Genomic DNA, 17,752 nt, shown 5'->3' with positions numbered 1-17,752 from the left:
ATCAGTACACTGAAACAGCACTCTATTATCACCTATGTGTCAGCTAATTAATTAGGACAGAACTGATTGTTTTTAGAGATGAAAGAGTCATAAATGAGGGTATTGAAAGGAAAGGACACAAAACACTTGAGTTTGGTATGAGAAATCAGAGGAATGAAAGTGAAAATATACAACAAAATGGATATGCTATCTACAAATGTAGCCTTAGGATTATTTTTCTGGATCGATTAATGCTAATTAATTTTGGTTTGAAACAAACTGAACTGTGGTAGAGAAAGAACTCTGAACACCTGAGAAGATGGAGGAGAAAAACTAGCTGAGTCTTCAACCTCCACCCTTGCATCTCCCCCCAGAAATGTCACGCCCTAAAGAATTAAATAGGAATTGGATGTTGATTTTTTCCCAGTACAAAAGAAATAAAAAATGAATATTAATAAAACCTGAAACTGTAAGCTCTGGGTCAAGAACTGTAATTTATACTATGTTTGTTCTGTAACCAAGGTGTATATTTCTAAAGGTTATTGCAGTATCACTGTTTTATAAAGTAACAACAACCACAAGAATTGAACAGCTTAGAGAGCCACAGGATAAACATCTTGAAATAACACCTTCTGCCTTTGTTGTGCTGGGTGGACTCAAATTAGGAAGGACTTTATAGAAGACTTTTGCACACACAACATATAACAGGATTTGAACCATTTTAATTATAAACTGCCTTCCTCTACAGCAAACATACATGACATCACTTCCACACTGCCCATCCTTTTCTATACAAGGATACAACATTCAGCTCTACTCAAACCGTGTTGAAAACTGCAGTGGCAACTTTAGAGAGCAACTTGTGAAAATATTTTTTAAATGACATGCATAATCTCCCATAAAGGCTGATTTCAATTCTGCGTCACAACTTAATGCCACTGACATTTTTATTATTTTAAACACTATTATTAACAGTACTTCTAAAACAGCAAAAAAAAAATCTTACTTAACTTAAAGTCTCACTGAAGCAAGAAGATATAAAAAATATAGCACAAAATACTACCTAGCTTAAAGACTGCAAAAGCTTTCTGTAACCTGAAAGTAGATGGCCTGACAAAACAATCTGCAGTGACATAACATATAATTGATATGTCAGAAAGACACAAAATGACTCAACAAAGAAATAAAAAAGGCTAACATTAACCTTCTGCACTGGAAATGTGCGTATTATTTCTTTCCCTTGGGCTTTTAATCACTTCAAATGAAGTTTCTTGTAAAAAAATCACATCATTTCAGAAGAAGGGATTAGTGAAAATGGGGAGAAAGAGAAATATGTTTTTTCAGTTTTACATTCTCCCTCTAAAAACCCTTAACAATACTTTGGCACTGGTACATGGAATCTAAGGGGTTTTATATTGCTTTCAATCCAAGGGTATTCATTAAGGTTTCATTGAGTTACAAGCCTCTGAAAATCACATTAGAGAGCCTTTACTGGGCAGCTCTTAAATTCAGTGAATGCTCGATCTGCGACAAACGTGTTCCACATTCAAAGCAAACTTTGTACATCTGCTCCAGCCTCACTTCAAACCAGGCGGGTGTGAATGGGCAGATGATCCATGTCAGCAGTGAGCATCCCCTCCAGGACATGGGGCAGAACCACAAACTGCAAAGATTCATCAGCCTTCTGGTGCCGGCAGACAGCTGACAGTGCATCCTGCCTTGCCTGACCCTACGCAGTCCTGTCCTCTCCTATTGCTTTTGCAAAACCTAACCCACAAATTATGAGCTCTGAGAGTTGATAACATTTTGGGAAGGAAAAGGGCCTGCTAGGATTGGAGGCTGACTTATAATTGCAATGTTCATTTTTTTTTTGTCCTTGTTTGCTTTCACTAGCCTGACTGCTGCTAATCCTGTGCACTTCCCAGCTATTCCTCCTCACACATTCTTACCTTAAACAACCCTAATTTTTCATAATGAGCAGCCTAAACATAGCTGATTGGAATCAGGTCACACACCTAAAAAGGTGTTGAAAAAAATCAGGCCATATTCTTTCAATTTGTGCAAGAAAAAACCTGAAGCTGTCTGTGCAATTTTGGAATCCAAGGTAAAATCTTCTAACTCCTGCAGTCTACACCTCTTTATAGGACTGAAACTAAGAGCTTTAATTCTTCAAATGTAACTTCAACACTCCTTGTCAAAGGGACTTCTACAGAAATTATTTCAATTAATGGTTTTGAGATGATCCGGTATTACAGATCATGAGCTCTAAAGAATACAGTTTCAATGGTGGTTGGTAAATAAGACACAGAGCTACAAACTGCATGACCTAGCTAAAACTACTTGATTAAAGCCCAACAGAACTAGTGGATGTTGGTTTCCAGTGAATATATTCTCAACAGTGTTATAACCTCTATTTTCCTCAGTATCCTAAATATAGTCTGGTATGAGTCATATGGATGTGTGCTGCCAAACATAATCTATAACTGATGACAGGTGGAAGTAAATTGTTAAAGTCTCCCTTTATAAGGAAATGAGACTTACATATATCAACTAATATGCCCATTCTTTTCCTATAATTTATCCATCAAATAGATAAATGAGAGATCTTACAGAATATTTTGTATATGCAAAGGTTGTACAAGAGAGTGCTAAATTCAAGCTGCACCTGTAGCATATTTTCTTACTTTTGACAAATTTTAGGTGTTTTTCTTTTTACATATAAACAGCGTAACTCAGCTTTTATAATCCCCTGCACCCACACACACTTATGAGAAACAAAAAAATACATTGAAAGAAATCTACAGATGCATATTCTAATGAGAATATTAAGTAGGGTAAATTGCTATTCTTCCACATGGTTCTTGAAAACATCTTCATCGAGGATGAAATTTCAGAGTAAAGGAAGTCAAAAGAGGATAACAAAACTCTCAAAAGGAATGCACCTCCTTTACTAAAAATGATTAAAGCATTTGCAATTTCCAGCAAAGTGAAATTCATCACACACATCATAAATTTAATAAGGTTTTATTAGTTTTTCTGCTGGCATGTCTGTGGATGATAACCATGCCTGACACACTTTCTTTTAATGACTGTCCTAAAGAAGCCACAATGAAGGTGTCCTCCTAATTTAGGAAGGAATCTTTCCAATTTTTGACACAGACTTCATTAGCAGAATTGAATCCCAATCCTGATAGCTGGCCTTCCTCCACTAACTTACAGAAATAAATAAATAGGATCTCTAAAGAATTAATGACTGCAAAATGAATTCTATAGGCATAATTTTGCAGACAAACATTGAGAAAATCTGAGACTCAAGCTAACAGAAATAAAGAAAAATGCATGGGTCTATGACTTCTGCAGCCAGCTGGCATAGCCAATTAAACAAATACGAGACAGTTAAAGAGCTGTAACAATTGTGGTTTTGGCAGAAGTTCCTGTTCTCATGGAACATACAAACCAACATTTTAACGAAGTAGTCTAATGAGAAAACTTAACTTCCAAAAAGGATCATAATCTCCCTCTGCTGGGAAGATGAAGACTGCAACTACAAAATAATTTCAAACTTCAAGGTTGAAAATCACCATGATTTTAGTAAGGACTTAACTACTATAATTCTAGCTGAGCTAGAATTTTGGCTCCATAAGTTTAGAAAAGTGGTCTCCTATTTTTTTCAGCCACTAACAGATGACATATGTCAAAATATAGCTTAAAAAAGAGGAAAAACCAAAGAAATAGAAACAAATTAATTATTAAAATTAATGAAATATTGCAATGGAAAGAGAAACTGCTAAGGTAACAGGAAGGTAATGTCATGGGTTAGCATAGCTACTGAAGTGATTCTTTTGCAAAGAGGTGCTTACAGCTTCCTTTATGACCTAACAGAACCTGTCAGCTGGCTAGTTTGAATATTGACAATTTTTTAAGCCACTTAAAGAGCTTGACACGCCTCTGTGGTCCACTTTAAGAATGGACAAACCCTGGGAAGCTCTACTTTGCTTCCGGCTTTGGGACAGGTAACTGGGCTGGGCCCGTACAGGGCCGGGCCACAGCCGTCCTGGAGCCGTGCAGCCCTGTTCCATCCGCGGCCCCCCACAGCCCCGTTACGTGCAGGCGGCGCAGCCCAGCTCCACACCCCCCATCCCTCCAGTGTGGCTGAAGATTCAGCTGAAGCTGCCCCGCTGCCCGGCAAAGCTCATGTGACCAACAGCGATAAGCGAACTCCAGCTGCGGGGCCTGGGTGAGATTAACCCTTTTTTAGTGCTGTAAGTTTCCTCCAGAACAAATGAAGCCTGCCGACATCAATCCTCTTCCAAGTCTGAGGAAGAGGGAAGGCGAAGAAAACACTATAGAGACACCAAAGTCAGTGAAGAAGGAAGAGCTGGAACCCTGAGGGAGGTGAAAGAGGAGATGCTTAGAAGCTGAAATTCTGTTGTAAAGCTATGGTGGTGATGGACTATGATATATCAGAGTACCCGTTGTAATTTCATGAAAGCATGGGGGGTTGGAGCTTTGAAACTGTAATTTTGAGCAGAAGTATATGTGCTGAAATAAGAAAATGACAGTAGCTGTAATTTGATGAGGCCCCTTTGCTCCTGGGGGAGGAGGAGAGCCTCTATTCCTAGAGATGAAGATGATGAGGACCCTTTTGCTCCCAGGGAAGGGGGAGGGCCTCTATTCCTAGAGATGAAGACACTCCCAGAGATGGGTAAAGAAAACCTTTGTTTCTGAACAGCTCAACCTTAAAATGGTACCCCAGTAGCTCAAGATTGGACCCTTGAAAGCAGCTGTGGAGAAAGCTGTAAGTTGGGGGAAGGGACTCTCACATGTGAGCAGAGAACCAACCCGGGCAGCTGTCTCGTGATACTGAAGCCATGAGTGAACTTCTTGTGGAGATGTCTCCATAGCATGAGCAAGAGAGACTCCTCTCCCTAAGTGAACTGAAAAAAGGTTATTATAGAAGTGGTAAACTGACTGAAAATCTCAAGGGTTGTCTTTTTACATTGTCAGTGAGAGAAGGGAGAAAGGTGGGGGGAGAAGTGTCCTGAAGGTGTGGTCTGATTTTTTTTTTCTCTTCCTTTTAGGTCTGTTAATAAACTTTTTTATATTCTTTTAAGTTTTGTGCCTGCTTTGCTTTCTCCTAATTCTTATCTCACAGAAGGTAAATAAGTAAGTAATGAGTATTTTGGACCAAACCACTACACTCTAATTGGTGTTTCCGCCTGGTTACAAACTGAACCCGCTACAGGTAATATTATATAACATAAAACAAAAATACAAAAATATAAAAATCTAACTGCCTTTTATATTGCCCATTAATTTAGACATGACATTCTCTGTCTCATTCAGAGGACGAAACGTCTTTCTTGCTACTGTTGCATCATCTGTCAATCTATCATCTTTAGCCCCAGTTTACACTCACTGTTTAATAATAAATACCTCTACTTGTAATTTAAGATAAAGAAAAATTTCAGGCCAATATTCTTTTTAAGTATATTACTAGAGCTTTCCTGTATGAGGATCCTATGCAGTACCTATTGGACAACTGAACTGTTGAGAGGTTTTTCTTTTTCCTTAAGAAAAATTATATGAGAGAATATCCTTCGTCACATTCAAATTTTAATTCCATGGTTTAGATCTGAAGTTTTCTTCCTGAAACCATTACTACATACAATTAAAAGAAAAGACCTGAGAATCCAGTAAACGTGGTTCAATTCATCTGCAGGAGACCTGAAAAAGGCATTTCTTTTACATAGGTGTTTTTGTTGTTATTTCATTTTTTTGTAAGATATTTTTCTTGGAGAAGGTATGAAAGACAGAAGGTGAAAAATTAAAAAAACCCCCAATCCTAGAACCTGCTACAATAGGTCACTGCTGATTTCAACTTATATTTTGCTGCAACTTGCTTGCCCTGGTGTCCAACCCCTATAAAAAGCAAGGTGTGATGTGAGGACTGCTACCCAGAATGCCTGTGACTCAGCTCTTCAGGGATTCACTGGCCAGCAAGGCTTTGATGCATAGTGACAATTTTACAGTGATTTCAGGAAAGAAAGAATTTCCTTTTTGGCTTTTATATTATCTTTATTAGTACCTCTGGAAATAGAGATGGTAAGATTCATTCATATTTCTCACCACAGGTTGAAGGAATTAGCTAATGTTTGTGAAGCACACAGGAGAAGCTGGTTTTTGAAATAATTCATTGCAGCAGTACTTACTACAGTAGTGTGCATTATGCAGCTCAGTGAAGAGCCTGTCCTCAGCAGAATACAAATAAAATGATGATATGAGTTTAGCTAACTGCCTGCAGGGGTACTAAAAGCCTGATGGCTCTTCACACCTCCTGCAAGCAGAGTGCTCTTCAAGGGAACAGAATAATAGTTGTGGCAGGACCTTCTCATGAAAGGCAGCATGTTTTTTGCACCACAACAATCTTCAAATCCCCACATCCTGAAGAGTCTTTGCTACTGGTGCAAGATGAGCTGAAGAGTTAGGAATTATACTGAAATTGGGGCTTATGCTTTTTGACAATCATACATACATACATATATATATATAAATCATAGAATTATAGAAAAGTTTAGGTTGGAGAAGACCTTGGGCTGGTTCAGCTCTAGGTTTTTGATGTACTCAAAGACAGCCACTCACAAATTACCAACTTTCAAAAGTAAAAGCACTAGAACATAAATATAACAAAATATCTTAATAGATACATTTTTGGATAAAGTTCTTAACTGTGTTTTTCCACTTATTAAAGGTGCTATTCTAAATAAAAGCAAACAAAATTTAATTTAAACCAAAAAAATATTTCTTGATAACTGAAGGCTATGTTCTCCATGGGTTAACTGTAAATTGTTTTACATGTCAGGGGCTTTGCCCTTTCACCAGCATTACACCAGCCAAAATGAAATGGATATAACTCCCACCAATCTGAGATTCCTGGCTGCCTAAATGTCAACTGGAAGTAAACAAGAGTTTGCAAGACATGTTTTACCCCAGGATGATCTCATTACATACGCTGTTTGATGCACACATGAGAGCTCCTTGTGAAATTCATAACAAGTAGCTTCTTAGAAAGATTTCATCTCCTTTCATGTTTAAGAAAAATAAAAAAGTAAACAGCATGTTTTCCTGAAAACTACTCTATTAAAGGCATGAAGCTAATTATTTTTATATTGCTCAAACTCCACAGAAGATGACACAGTTTTCGGTGACTGAGCTGAGTACATCAGCTTTCATTAATGAAATGCACTCCACACAACATGTCAAAACCAGGACTGGTTGAATCTATGAGTGGTTGAGTGCTTTCTATATATTTTTTTTCCAGTAATACTCTGGAGTATACTCACTCAAATTGAATACAAACCAGGTAAATTAATGGAAAACATGCCTTACTGCATAAATACAAATGAAGTTCTGGGAAGATTCTGGAAGAGTATTTGATTCTATTCACTAACAGCTCTAATCTCACTGTAGAACCCCTGTGCAATACTGCAAATGAGTGACTACGTCTGGCCTTATCTTATGGTTATAAAATGAATATAACATTAAATCTCAGAAAGATTTGGGTTAAGATGATACATTTCCTCCTCCAATCTTATGCAAGTTCCCAGTGTGAATAAAGAAACAATTGAGACATGATTTCCTCCTTTACAAAATGCTCTTAAACTTTCTCATAACACTAGACTTCACTGGTGTTTCAGATGTGATAAATTTTATGTCTTTATGCACTTTTCTCACACATAACCAAGGATGGGTATCTTTCTGGCAAGCAATAGCACAGAACTCTCTACTTTATGATTTTCCTGCAGTGATATTTTCTAGGAAATGGGGTACATGGCTAAGAAAAATTTTCCCCATTACGAATATGGCAAGGAGAGAGAGAGAGATACCTAACCTTTGAGGAGGGAGAAAAAGAGAAGTAAACTAAGAAAAGAAGCAAGGGGAGTTCAGAAAAAAAACCCAAACAGAAATAAGGGAAGCAAGATGGGGAAAGACAAAGAGTAGGAATACAGAAAGAATTTCTTTTCGAAAATAAGAATTAAGAGAAGCCTAAGAGAAAATACAACCAGTATAAAAGAAAGACACATGAAAATACACTGAAATATATAGAAAAAATCGATGAAAATACTAAAGTACTAAGGCGATATTTTAGGTGACATTAGCATAACAAAGGCAATTAATAAATTAAAAAAAAAAATCACAAAACCACCTGAATGAAAATGAAACATACTGGACAACTGGAAAACCAGAAATAAACAACAGGAGCATACCTTAGAAGGAGAATGGTTTTGTGTGAAACAAAAACCATTTTCATTTTTGCTTTTCCTATTTCATGGCCAAAATTTCAGTTTTCTATAAAGGGTATCACACCTAACTGGAGTTCTGGTCATACATAAATAGGTCTAGCCCTAAGATGGAAAAATACATAATATTTTAAAAAGTGCCACTCAGCGCGAGTGCCTGAACAGTTGGACTAAATAATTGTACATTTGTTCCAACTGAACTATTCTATTCTAGTTTATCCTATTTTATTCTCTTCTAACAAAATGAGATCTGCCTCTCAATACATTTCAAACTCTGCTCTCTTTTAAGTAGAAAAATTATATTATAAGAACAGATGCATCTCCTCTTTCCAAGGGTCACAACTTGGCCTTTAGTACATCATAATCCTTCAAAGTTACTTATGTCTTTTCCCCTTAGGATGTGTTTAAAAATTTACTGGAGTGCTTTCACCTTACTCTCTGTATCTTCCAGATGACATTTAAGTAAATATGAAAAAAGACAGTAAACCATAATATTTCAATTAACTATCTGTTCTATCAGCAATAACATCTTACCCTGACATACTGTCTCCGAGTGTCTTCAGAGAAGACGAAGAAATTTGTTTTCCAAATATCTGGATTTGATAAATAAAAGCAATAATTTACAGTGAAAAGTGAATTGTTCACAATGTTTCCCGAGCTCTATGGAAAAGAACATATTATTTTTGAAATGTGTGCAAAACATGTGGCTTGCCCTTTATATTTTTGAACCATCTACAGTATCACTTGGGCCTCTGTCTAATGCATTTATGAATGATAACAACTAAACATTTTCTTGGGCTTTCTCATCTTTCATTCCTTAGTACGCCTTTGGTGCTATCCCACAGGGAACAAAGCACAGAGGAATAGAAATATTTACTTAAATGCAGCATAAAGAAAAAAATCATGTGAAATATACCTGTAGCACCTTCCACCTTGTGTTCAGGTCTTCCACACAGCTGAGATTGTACTGGGAGAGTTGAATATCGGAGGGAGTGAAGCGGTGAGCGAGCTCGTTGACGTGATGCACCTTTTCTTTAAGGGGAACAAGTTCTGCTCGATAAACCTGTGGGAATCAAATATAAAGATGAATAAATATAAGCACTAACTTAAAGAACTGTTGGCTCCAATACCAGCTGGTTAATAACATAAAGATACTACATGCCAAGCTGAATGGAAAGAGCCTACAGTCATGATTCAGTTACCAGTCTGTTTATTTAACTTCAAATGGACTTTAGGTCTCAAGTGTAAGGCCCAGCATTTCAGAAGGTGCTATGAATTTGGAACCTTCATAGCCACTTTTGGCCAGTTAAGCCAAATTTCTAACCAGCAGACCCGCTGGGAGATGCACTGCAGAGCACGCTTGTCTCCTGCTTCATCCTTTACTTGTGTGTAACGTGTTCATTCAGGATGCATGGGAGTGATGAGTACACAGGAAAACAGAGGAAGACAGCTGTTCCCAAATACAACAAATGAAAAAATGATTAAACTATTACAGACCCCAATAAAGCCATGATTTTACCATGAGTACCTTGTGTTATAGAGAAAAAGATTAATAATGGGAAGTCCAAAAAAAAAAAGAGAGACAGAGACAAAAAGACAAAAAAAATTTGTTATGCATCCCAAACTGGCTTACATGACTCATATTCAAAAGAAAAACCAAAACAATGTTTCTTTTAAGATAACCTTTAAATGCAGTAAAGCAGTCCAGGTAATAATTTCAGTAATGTATGTGAAAACAGAAACTGCTAGTTATAAACTTCTTCTTTTTAAAATCAACAACCTGATAAGGATGTTTCCATGATGCATCTGGGTACATTCAGATAAATTCAGGGCACCATGACTTTATCAAAGAGAAGAATCTCTATGTAGATCTTCCACTGCTCCCTATCTATCTTTTCTAAGGAGACATTTATGAATCTTTAATGTGATAAAATATGTCAAAATGCAACAATGAGTCATTTCTAAAGGACAAATTCTGTCATTCTCAGGAGCATGTTATATTGCCATATGATGTCTGCACACAAAGGCAGAATAATTTACTTGTTATATTAGTCTGCTCTCTAGCTCCTTTCTCTCAGCATTTTTAATACAAACCACATGTGGTCTCCATCTCATTTTAGATTATCAAATAACCTGAAATTATTGCCTAGTAATCTTTTCATCAACACACAATGCAAAATAAGGTAAAAAAAAGCACATCCAGTATTTCAGTGACTCTTGAGAGTAAATAATATGAAGACATTCATAGACATTAGAATGCCATGAAGAGCACTAAAGGTAAACATAATTGAAAAATTGTTCCTCAAATGTCTTTTAAAACCAGACTTGACTTCCATCAATTATGTTAAATTACCCTGCAACATAAGGAGTTAGACTGACTTAAGTGGTACTCGTACAGTGAATGACTCTAATGATCAATCTTTAAAATACACCATCAGAAGGGGTGTGTATTTTGTAAAGGAGGTGCAGAGAACTATGCAAATACCACAACGTGAGAGAACATGCATACATCAAGTTCATGACAACAGCTGACTTCCCCATTTCACCAGCTTTATACCACTGGAGTAGAACTGACATTACTGGAGAGAACTGATTTACAGGTTAGTGCTGAGCAAGGTCCGTAATACATAGAAAAGGAAGACAGCTCATGTTTGGTTTTACCCCAGAGAATTATATATGTGCTTACCCTGAACTTTTCGGTCAGCAATTGAGTTCAGAGAACAAACAACATGCTGGTAAGGTAGACATTTGTTGTTGTAAAGTAAAGGCCTCAAAGGCTGAAGAAATATATACACCACTATCTGAGCACTTCACTTACAAATAGTTGTTTTACTGCTTTTTTTTCTGTGATCTGCTATTTTCATGACCCAAGGTGCCTGGTCATGACTCTGTGCCTTACACTTGGGATGATCAACTCCCTGGATGTTCCTCCAGTGTTGCTTGGTTTCCAAGACAAGAGAACACCTCTCATCTAGCGTCACCAATGACCAATTTGCATGAAAATATAAATATACATGTGTATATATTTAGATATCTTGTAACATGAAATATATAACAAAGGAAATATATGTAATAAAAATTAAATACACACAATAAATATATATATAAAATAAAAACCACTGATAGAATAAATGCTGATCAATAGATGCAAAGATCAGTTCCCACATTACAATGCACTTTAATGTAGTTCCTGTATTAAATTGAGCTAATTTTCTATTATTTTTATGGGATTAGGATCAGATTTCTGATTAAAAAACATCACTGCTTAAGCAAAGCACATGGGCCTTATCAGGCACTTGTTTTTAAACATTTATTAAAGTATCTTACTGGTTTCAGACCAATTATTTGCATCTGCATTGTGGACTTGAAAGTACTGGTCTCACTAGAACACCGACAGAGGTTATTAGGTAAATCACACAGCCACTATACCTAAATTAAGGCGAAATAGAAAACCCTTCATAATTAGTCAGTATATTTTCTGGTTTTAAGTTATTTTATAGACCAGAAAGGCTACATAAGCAACCCATACCGAAGAAATGAAATCACAGAAATAGATATGGAAGTAAAGAAGAAAACTCATCTTCTGCCTTCTCTTCAATCGATATCTTAATTAATTTTTTTGTGCTGCAAGGATAATGATTTTTTCAGTGTGATACTAATTTTCCAATGCACAAAATACAACAACTTTTGCCTTTAAATTTGATATTCTTTATTCTATTATCACTAAGTCTGAATTTTTGCTAGTGCTTTTATTAGTTGGACAAATCCAAACATGATGAACGCCAAGAACAAAAAAAGGAATGCTAGTCAATGAACAGCTATCTAATTAATGCCAGTAAGCTTACAATTAAAAAACTTTAGACAGGAAAGAGAAAAATAACCACAGAAAGATTTGGAATATGACTTTGTCGTATTGAGAAGTCAACAACTGTAAACTGTCTTTAAGCAGCAGTTTGTCACAGACAACCAGTCCATCAGTCAGCATACATGATTCTAAAGCTAAGCATCTGTAGAAGCAGAAATTTAGACTTTTTCCTGGAAATGTGTTGCAGAAATATTTATATTTTTAATAATCATTTTATATAATACAAGACTGATATTTTTTCCATATTTTTCCATCTGCATGAAGACAACCATACATATAACAGGTTTATGTTGAAAAAAATTAAAGAATTATATTGCTGGTAATTTAAAAACAAACATACATGGTGAGTAGTAGTGTATTACTACCATTAGGAGATGTACCCATTAAATTGCTTGGAGTGCAAATGAGTTCACAGTATGAACAGTGATAGGACAACCTGCCCCAAATTATCTTCATTATAACTGTCCTTATGCAAGACAGAATTTCAATGGTTTGTGATACTGTAGGTGGTAGATTGGATTTTAAATGATCCATACAGTCTTGTTAGAAAATATTTCAAAATGCCTTGGAAAATGAGCAATGACTCTAGAAGACACATACCACAGACACCCTAAGCAGACAAATACTGAAAGCCTAGAGAACATACAGTGGCCATAATCAGTGAAATGAAGAGCCCATCTTGCCCAGGCCCTTGTGTGATAGTAGCCAATACAATTGCTTAAGGAAGAAAGTAAGGGAAAGCATCAGCTTCCCTGTCCCTTGTAAACTTCCAGCTCAGCAATTTGAGTCTCAGAGATTATGGAGCCAGAAGCCATATTTTTATGTCAAACAGATCTTGATGGAATCTTTTCCAAGAAATTACATATTTGATTTTTGGACTCATGTAGGCTTTTATGATCCAAAATATCCTATGGTAAGTTTTACATTTAGGTTAGAGTTTTTGAGTTTTTTAATCCTATTTCTGGAAACCCACTTGTGACCCTCCCTAATTCTTAGCTCATAGGAGACAGAGATCAACCATTCCTAGTGGACTTTGTGTTGTGTCAGGATGTACAAGGCCTCCATCATGTTTTTTCCTTCTTTATGCTTAAGATGCAAAGACAGATATATTTGATTAAATGTGGATATCTATAAGCTATTTACATCTGAGCAAGTTGCCTTTATATTTACATGGTCCCTTTATACTCCATAGCTAATCGAAACCAGGAGTTGAACATAATGTGAGGTTTTACTATAGGATGGCAAGAATCACATTCTGAATTGCAAAACAGGAATGATCAGATTTTCACTGACTATACTGGGAGCCTAGGCAACTAACTCACATGCAGGCAGTTACCCAACACATGAGAAGTAAGACAAACCCCAGTCCAGCACCATTTATTCTGTCCTTGGATACCTTGTATCTAGTCTGCTATAACTGTTTTTAGATTGGGGATCCCAAACACTTCCTACTATATATATGTTATAGGTACAACAGGCACTTACACTACGGCACCATGATATTTTCTGCTTTTTCAGTAATTTTCAGTAATTCCTAGCATTTCATTTGGCTTTCTGAACAGTCCTGAGTATTGATGTGATGTTTTCGGAGGACTTCTGTTATGATTTCAAGACCTCTTTCATGAGTGCTAAAGCAATGTTTGAAAGCCCTAAAAAGATCACTACTGTACACAGAAATTTGGGATAGCTTTTTCTACATTTTGCTTGAGATTTACCAGCATTTCATTTTGTCTGCTATCCCTTTGCTGGCAGTCAGTACTGTGAAGGCTTTCCATAGCTGTTTGCAATCTGTCCTCACCTTAAGTACTTTTAATAGGTTTGTATCATCTACAGAATATCCTTTCCCAATTTCCCAGTCATAGGTCCACAATCCTGACTACATGCACTATTTGAAAATTATCATCATGTGTGTCTCTCATCATTCCTCATTAAAGCCCCCTGATTTTAAATAAGAAAATGCTGTTTATAGATACAGCTATTTTACACTTCCATTTGAACACTTGACCAAACAGCCATCTGGTTCTGGTGATTTAACCAGATCTTAATCAAGACTATTTTTTCTTCGTATTTTTGCTCCTAATAGATTTCTTTATGATTTTTCTTTATCCACCCTATCTTTCCAGGTCTTTCTGAATTCATTTGGACAGTATGGATTGGTTCTCCAGATGCAGTGTAGTGCCTCTGTGCTGCCTTCACAAACTTTGTCTTTTTGATTCCTTTTCAGCAGGCTTCCTCATTTGTGTGCAGCTTTCCTTCTGAAAACTAAACACTGCTGTAGTGGATTTTTTGGGTTATTTTTGTCCCTGCAGAGATGCTGACCTTTAGTTCATAATGATCCCTATTATGATAGCAGTGTTTTGAACTTGCAGTGCTCAGAACCAAGCCAAATCTTTTCCCTACTGGTTATTCTCTTGGAGTTTCTTATGTATTTTCTATTTAGTGCTGGAGCTTCAATTCCAAGAGGATTTTAGGCTAGTGTCTGTAACTACAGATCAGCTTCTAACATATTTTAGAAGACGCAGGATAAGCCTCCCAAAATTATTTGCAAGTCCTTTTCTGTATATTTTCCATTAAATTTGTTTGTGTTTTGGGTATCCCATTCCAAGGTAGTAAAAGCCACCAGATAGCCCTCACCTCTTTCCAGAATACCAATTCTATTAATGAAAATTTGTTGATTAGGTTTTTTTCAGATGTCTTTTCTTCCACATTTCACATGCTATGTGCGTGGGTTTATCCTATCCTTTATTTAAGGAACCCTAACACAGACTTATTTCTGCTTTGGAAGGCTGCCCAATGTTCAGAAGAGAGAAAAAAATTAAAAATCTAGATCTTTTTATTTAAAGATTCACCAAAGGGGGATGGTTTTAGACAATGCCATGAAAAGGATTGCTTTTTCTTTTAGGATTCATACATTGGTTCCATAAAATCTGAAAGAAAATTCACTAATCATTCAAGTAGAAGAGTAAAAAAAAGAAAACAAGCTTATTTCAATATCAATATTACGTATTTTATACTAATTGTACATACTTATAGATCATATATATTTATATATACTTATATATAAACATACATATATAGAATATATAGTATATATTTATAAGAGATCTATAATCAACATTATATGCTTTTCTAGCTTAATGGAATTTTTGTAGCCAAATTCATAATAAAGTTCAGGAAGGAACACTGGCTATACAATGCACATCTTCCATTTCTTTACCCCCTTCTCCCTTAACCACATGTACAACTGCTGGCTGACAAGTCAAACACAGAGTTCAGGAATCCAACCAAAATTGAATCAAGTGCCTGTAACTTCCGGCTCTGTTGTTAATGGAATAGTGTGACTAAAGCCCATTCAGCCATTTGGAAAATACAGCCTGAAGAGGAGGTGTATTCCCAGAACAGTACGCATTCCTTAGGCACAGAGAAACACTGAAACGCAGAATGTTTTTTATTTATTGTCTGCTACTGAAAAATGCCAGTGGATCACTAAAATTGCTTTTTTATACTTACTGTCCTTATTCCTACTGATCCCAACACCTACCACTTATGTTTAGATGTAGTCCACAACAGTGTCTTGTCAGAACAAGTAGCAATTATGCAGCTGTATTAAGAGTATGATATCACTGCTGCTTAGCATTCACCACACTGACAAAGGAAAATAACAGCAGGCACATACAAAGTCATACATCCTTATGTACACCTCAGTAGTACTGAGATTGAGTTTAGCTATATTTGTCTTAAAAATTGACAACACCTAATAATTATTTATTTGAAATTGGTATGCAATTGTTCAATCAGAAACTTAAAACAAGCTATTAAGCTTTTCAATTATGATTTAAAATACATTCAATAATCCTATTGGCTCCTGCTTACCTGAAACATTTCTGGTGTGAAAAATAGCTTGGGAGCAGATCCATTTTTTGTGTTATTTTGTTCTTCGTGTTCCTTAACAACACTTGGACTTGTAAATAGGTTTAGAAAATTGTACGTGAGACCACGTATGGACAATTATCGTATGATATTTTTTCCCAGCTATATTGTCCTGAGTCACCCTGAACACACTGGTAAAAATCAAGGCTCATTAGTGTTTCCCATACTCATGGGTGGAGGGACCATGAATCTCACAGTGCATATACTGCAGTACCCTTCTCTTGTTGCAAACAGGAGTTAAAGGAGACTTTAGAGTTCATTTCACCAATGCATCAAATGATTTAAATGTTCAATGCCAGCTTCTGGAAATGAGTCTCTATCTATTTGCTTATGGATGAAACTGGCATGATGCCTGTCTAAGATGTTAAAGGCAATTTGGCATAATCTCTAGCTTTTTTATTTCTCAAATTTTATGGACTGGCAATTATAGCAACACCAGCCTTTGATTTGAACACTGTGCTTATGCTTAGAGCACAACATTGGAAATTAAAATTGATCCTGAAGTTAGTTTCCCCTAGAGACAGTAAATGCAGTACCTCAGAAGAGAGCATCCTCTTTCACAAATGTTCATTTTTACAAGCCTAAACATGAGGAATTTAAAAACATTTTTCTTAGCTTTTTATAAAGGAAGGAAAAAAAAATCAAAAAATTTGAAAATCATCTCTAGTTTCCCAGCAATGGTATTTACTATTTAGGCAGTTCATATCTAGACTTTATACAGGACTAATCACTGTAGCAACTATATTTGGGAATTAAATGTTTTGCACTTCTTAATAAACTTTTCAACATCATGCAAGCTTGGACATGTACAAAAACTGAAGGCAAGAACATAAATTTCTTACTGTTCTTAGTGTATAAATGCATAATGGTTTCTAAATAATTTTGTATGTCTACTGAAAATCATTGCAAAGGCATGCACTAAAAAATGCTTTCATTCTCACAAAACTCTAAACTGTCATCACAGTCTGGCTGAAGATGGAAGGCAACTCTTAAGGTCATCTAGCACAGCCCCTCTGCTCAGAGCAGGGCCAGTTGCTCAGGACCATGTCCAGTCAGGTTTAAAATATCTCCAAGGATTGACATTCCACCACTTGTCTGGGCAATCTGTGCAAGTGTTCGAACAGCCACATGTGTCTCTTCTCATATTCAGGTGGAACTTTATGGGTTTTAATTTGTGCCCATTGTCTCTTCTGTCAGTGGACAGTACTAAGAAGAGTCCAGCTTTCTCTTCATTACATCTCATCAGGAATTTATACACATTGGTAAGATATGGAGCTGCCTTGGGTCTCAAGGCTGACCTGTCCCAGTTCTCTCAGCCTCTCCTCACAGGAAGGATGCTTCAGTCCTGTGACTGTATTTGTGGCCTGCACTGGCCCTATTCCAGTGAAGTCCATACCTCTCTCATACCTGGGACCCCAAAACTGGACCCAGCCCTCCAGGTGTGACCAAGGCTGAGGAGAGAGGAAGGCTCACGTCCCTCAAATTGCTGGCAATGTTCTGCCTAATTCACCCCAGGGTGCTGTCAGCCTTCTTTGCCAAGAGGGTGTGTGTAAGATACTTAAAGATTATAATTTGTTCACATGCTGTTAATATCACTGAAGGGCTTTGCTGCTGTAGCAAACCTTACAAAGAAGCAACTGCTCATCTGCAACCACCAAAGCCCACCCCATCCCAAATA

The 17,752-nt window shown here is 36.6% G+C and overlaps 1 protein-coding gene across 13 annotated transcripts in view; it reads right to left on the bottom strand.

Moving 5' to 3' along the window:
• Positions 1–17,752, bottom strand: part of DMD (dystrophin) — a 1,181,561-nt gene that overhangs the window by 153,210 nt on the left and 1,010,599 nt on the right. For all 13 annotated transcript variants that reach the window (XM_042035506.1, XM_042035543.1, XM_042035536.1 and 10 more), the window contains one exon: positions 9,196–9,342. In XM_042035506.1, coding sequence (XP_041891440.1) covers positions 9,196–9,342 — 147 coding nt within the window. The remainder of the gene's footprint in view (positions 1–9,195; positions 9,343–17,752) is intronic.

The sequence above is a fragment of the Corvus kubaryi genome, unplaced genomic scaffold (assembly GCF_017639235.1).
Source record: "Corvus kubaryi isolate FWS band 111438036 unplaced genomic scaffold, C.kubaryi_AGA036_p1.0 133, whole genome shotgun sequence".
NCBI lineage: Eukaryota > Metazoa > Chordata > Aves > Passeriformes > Corvidae > Corvus > Corvus kubaryi.
Note: the sequence above shows the minus strand (reverse complement) of the source record. Positions and strands in the feature narration are given on the sequence as shown.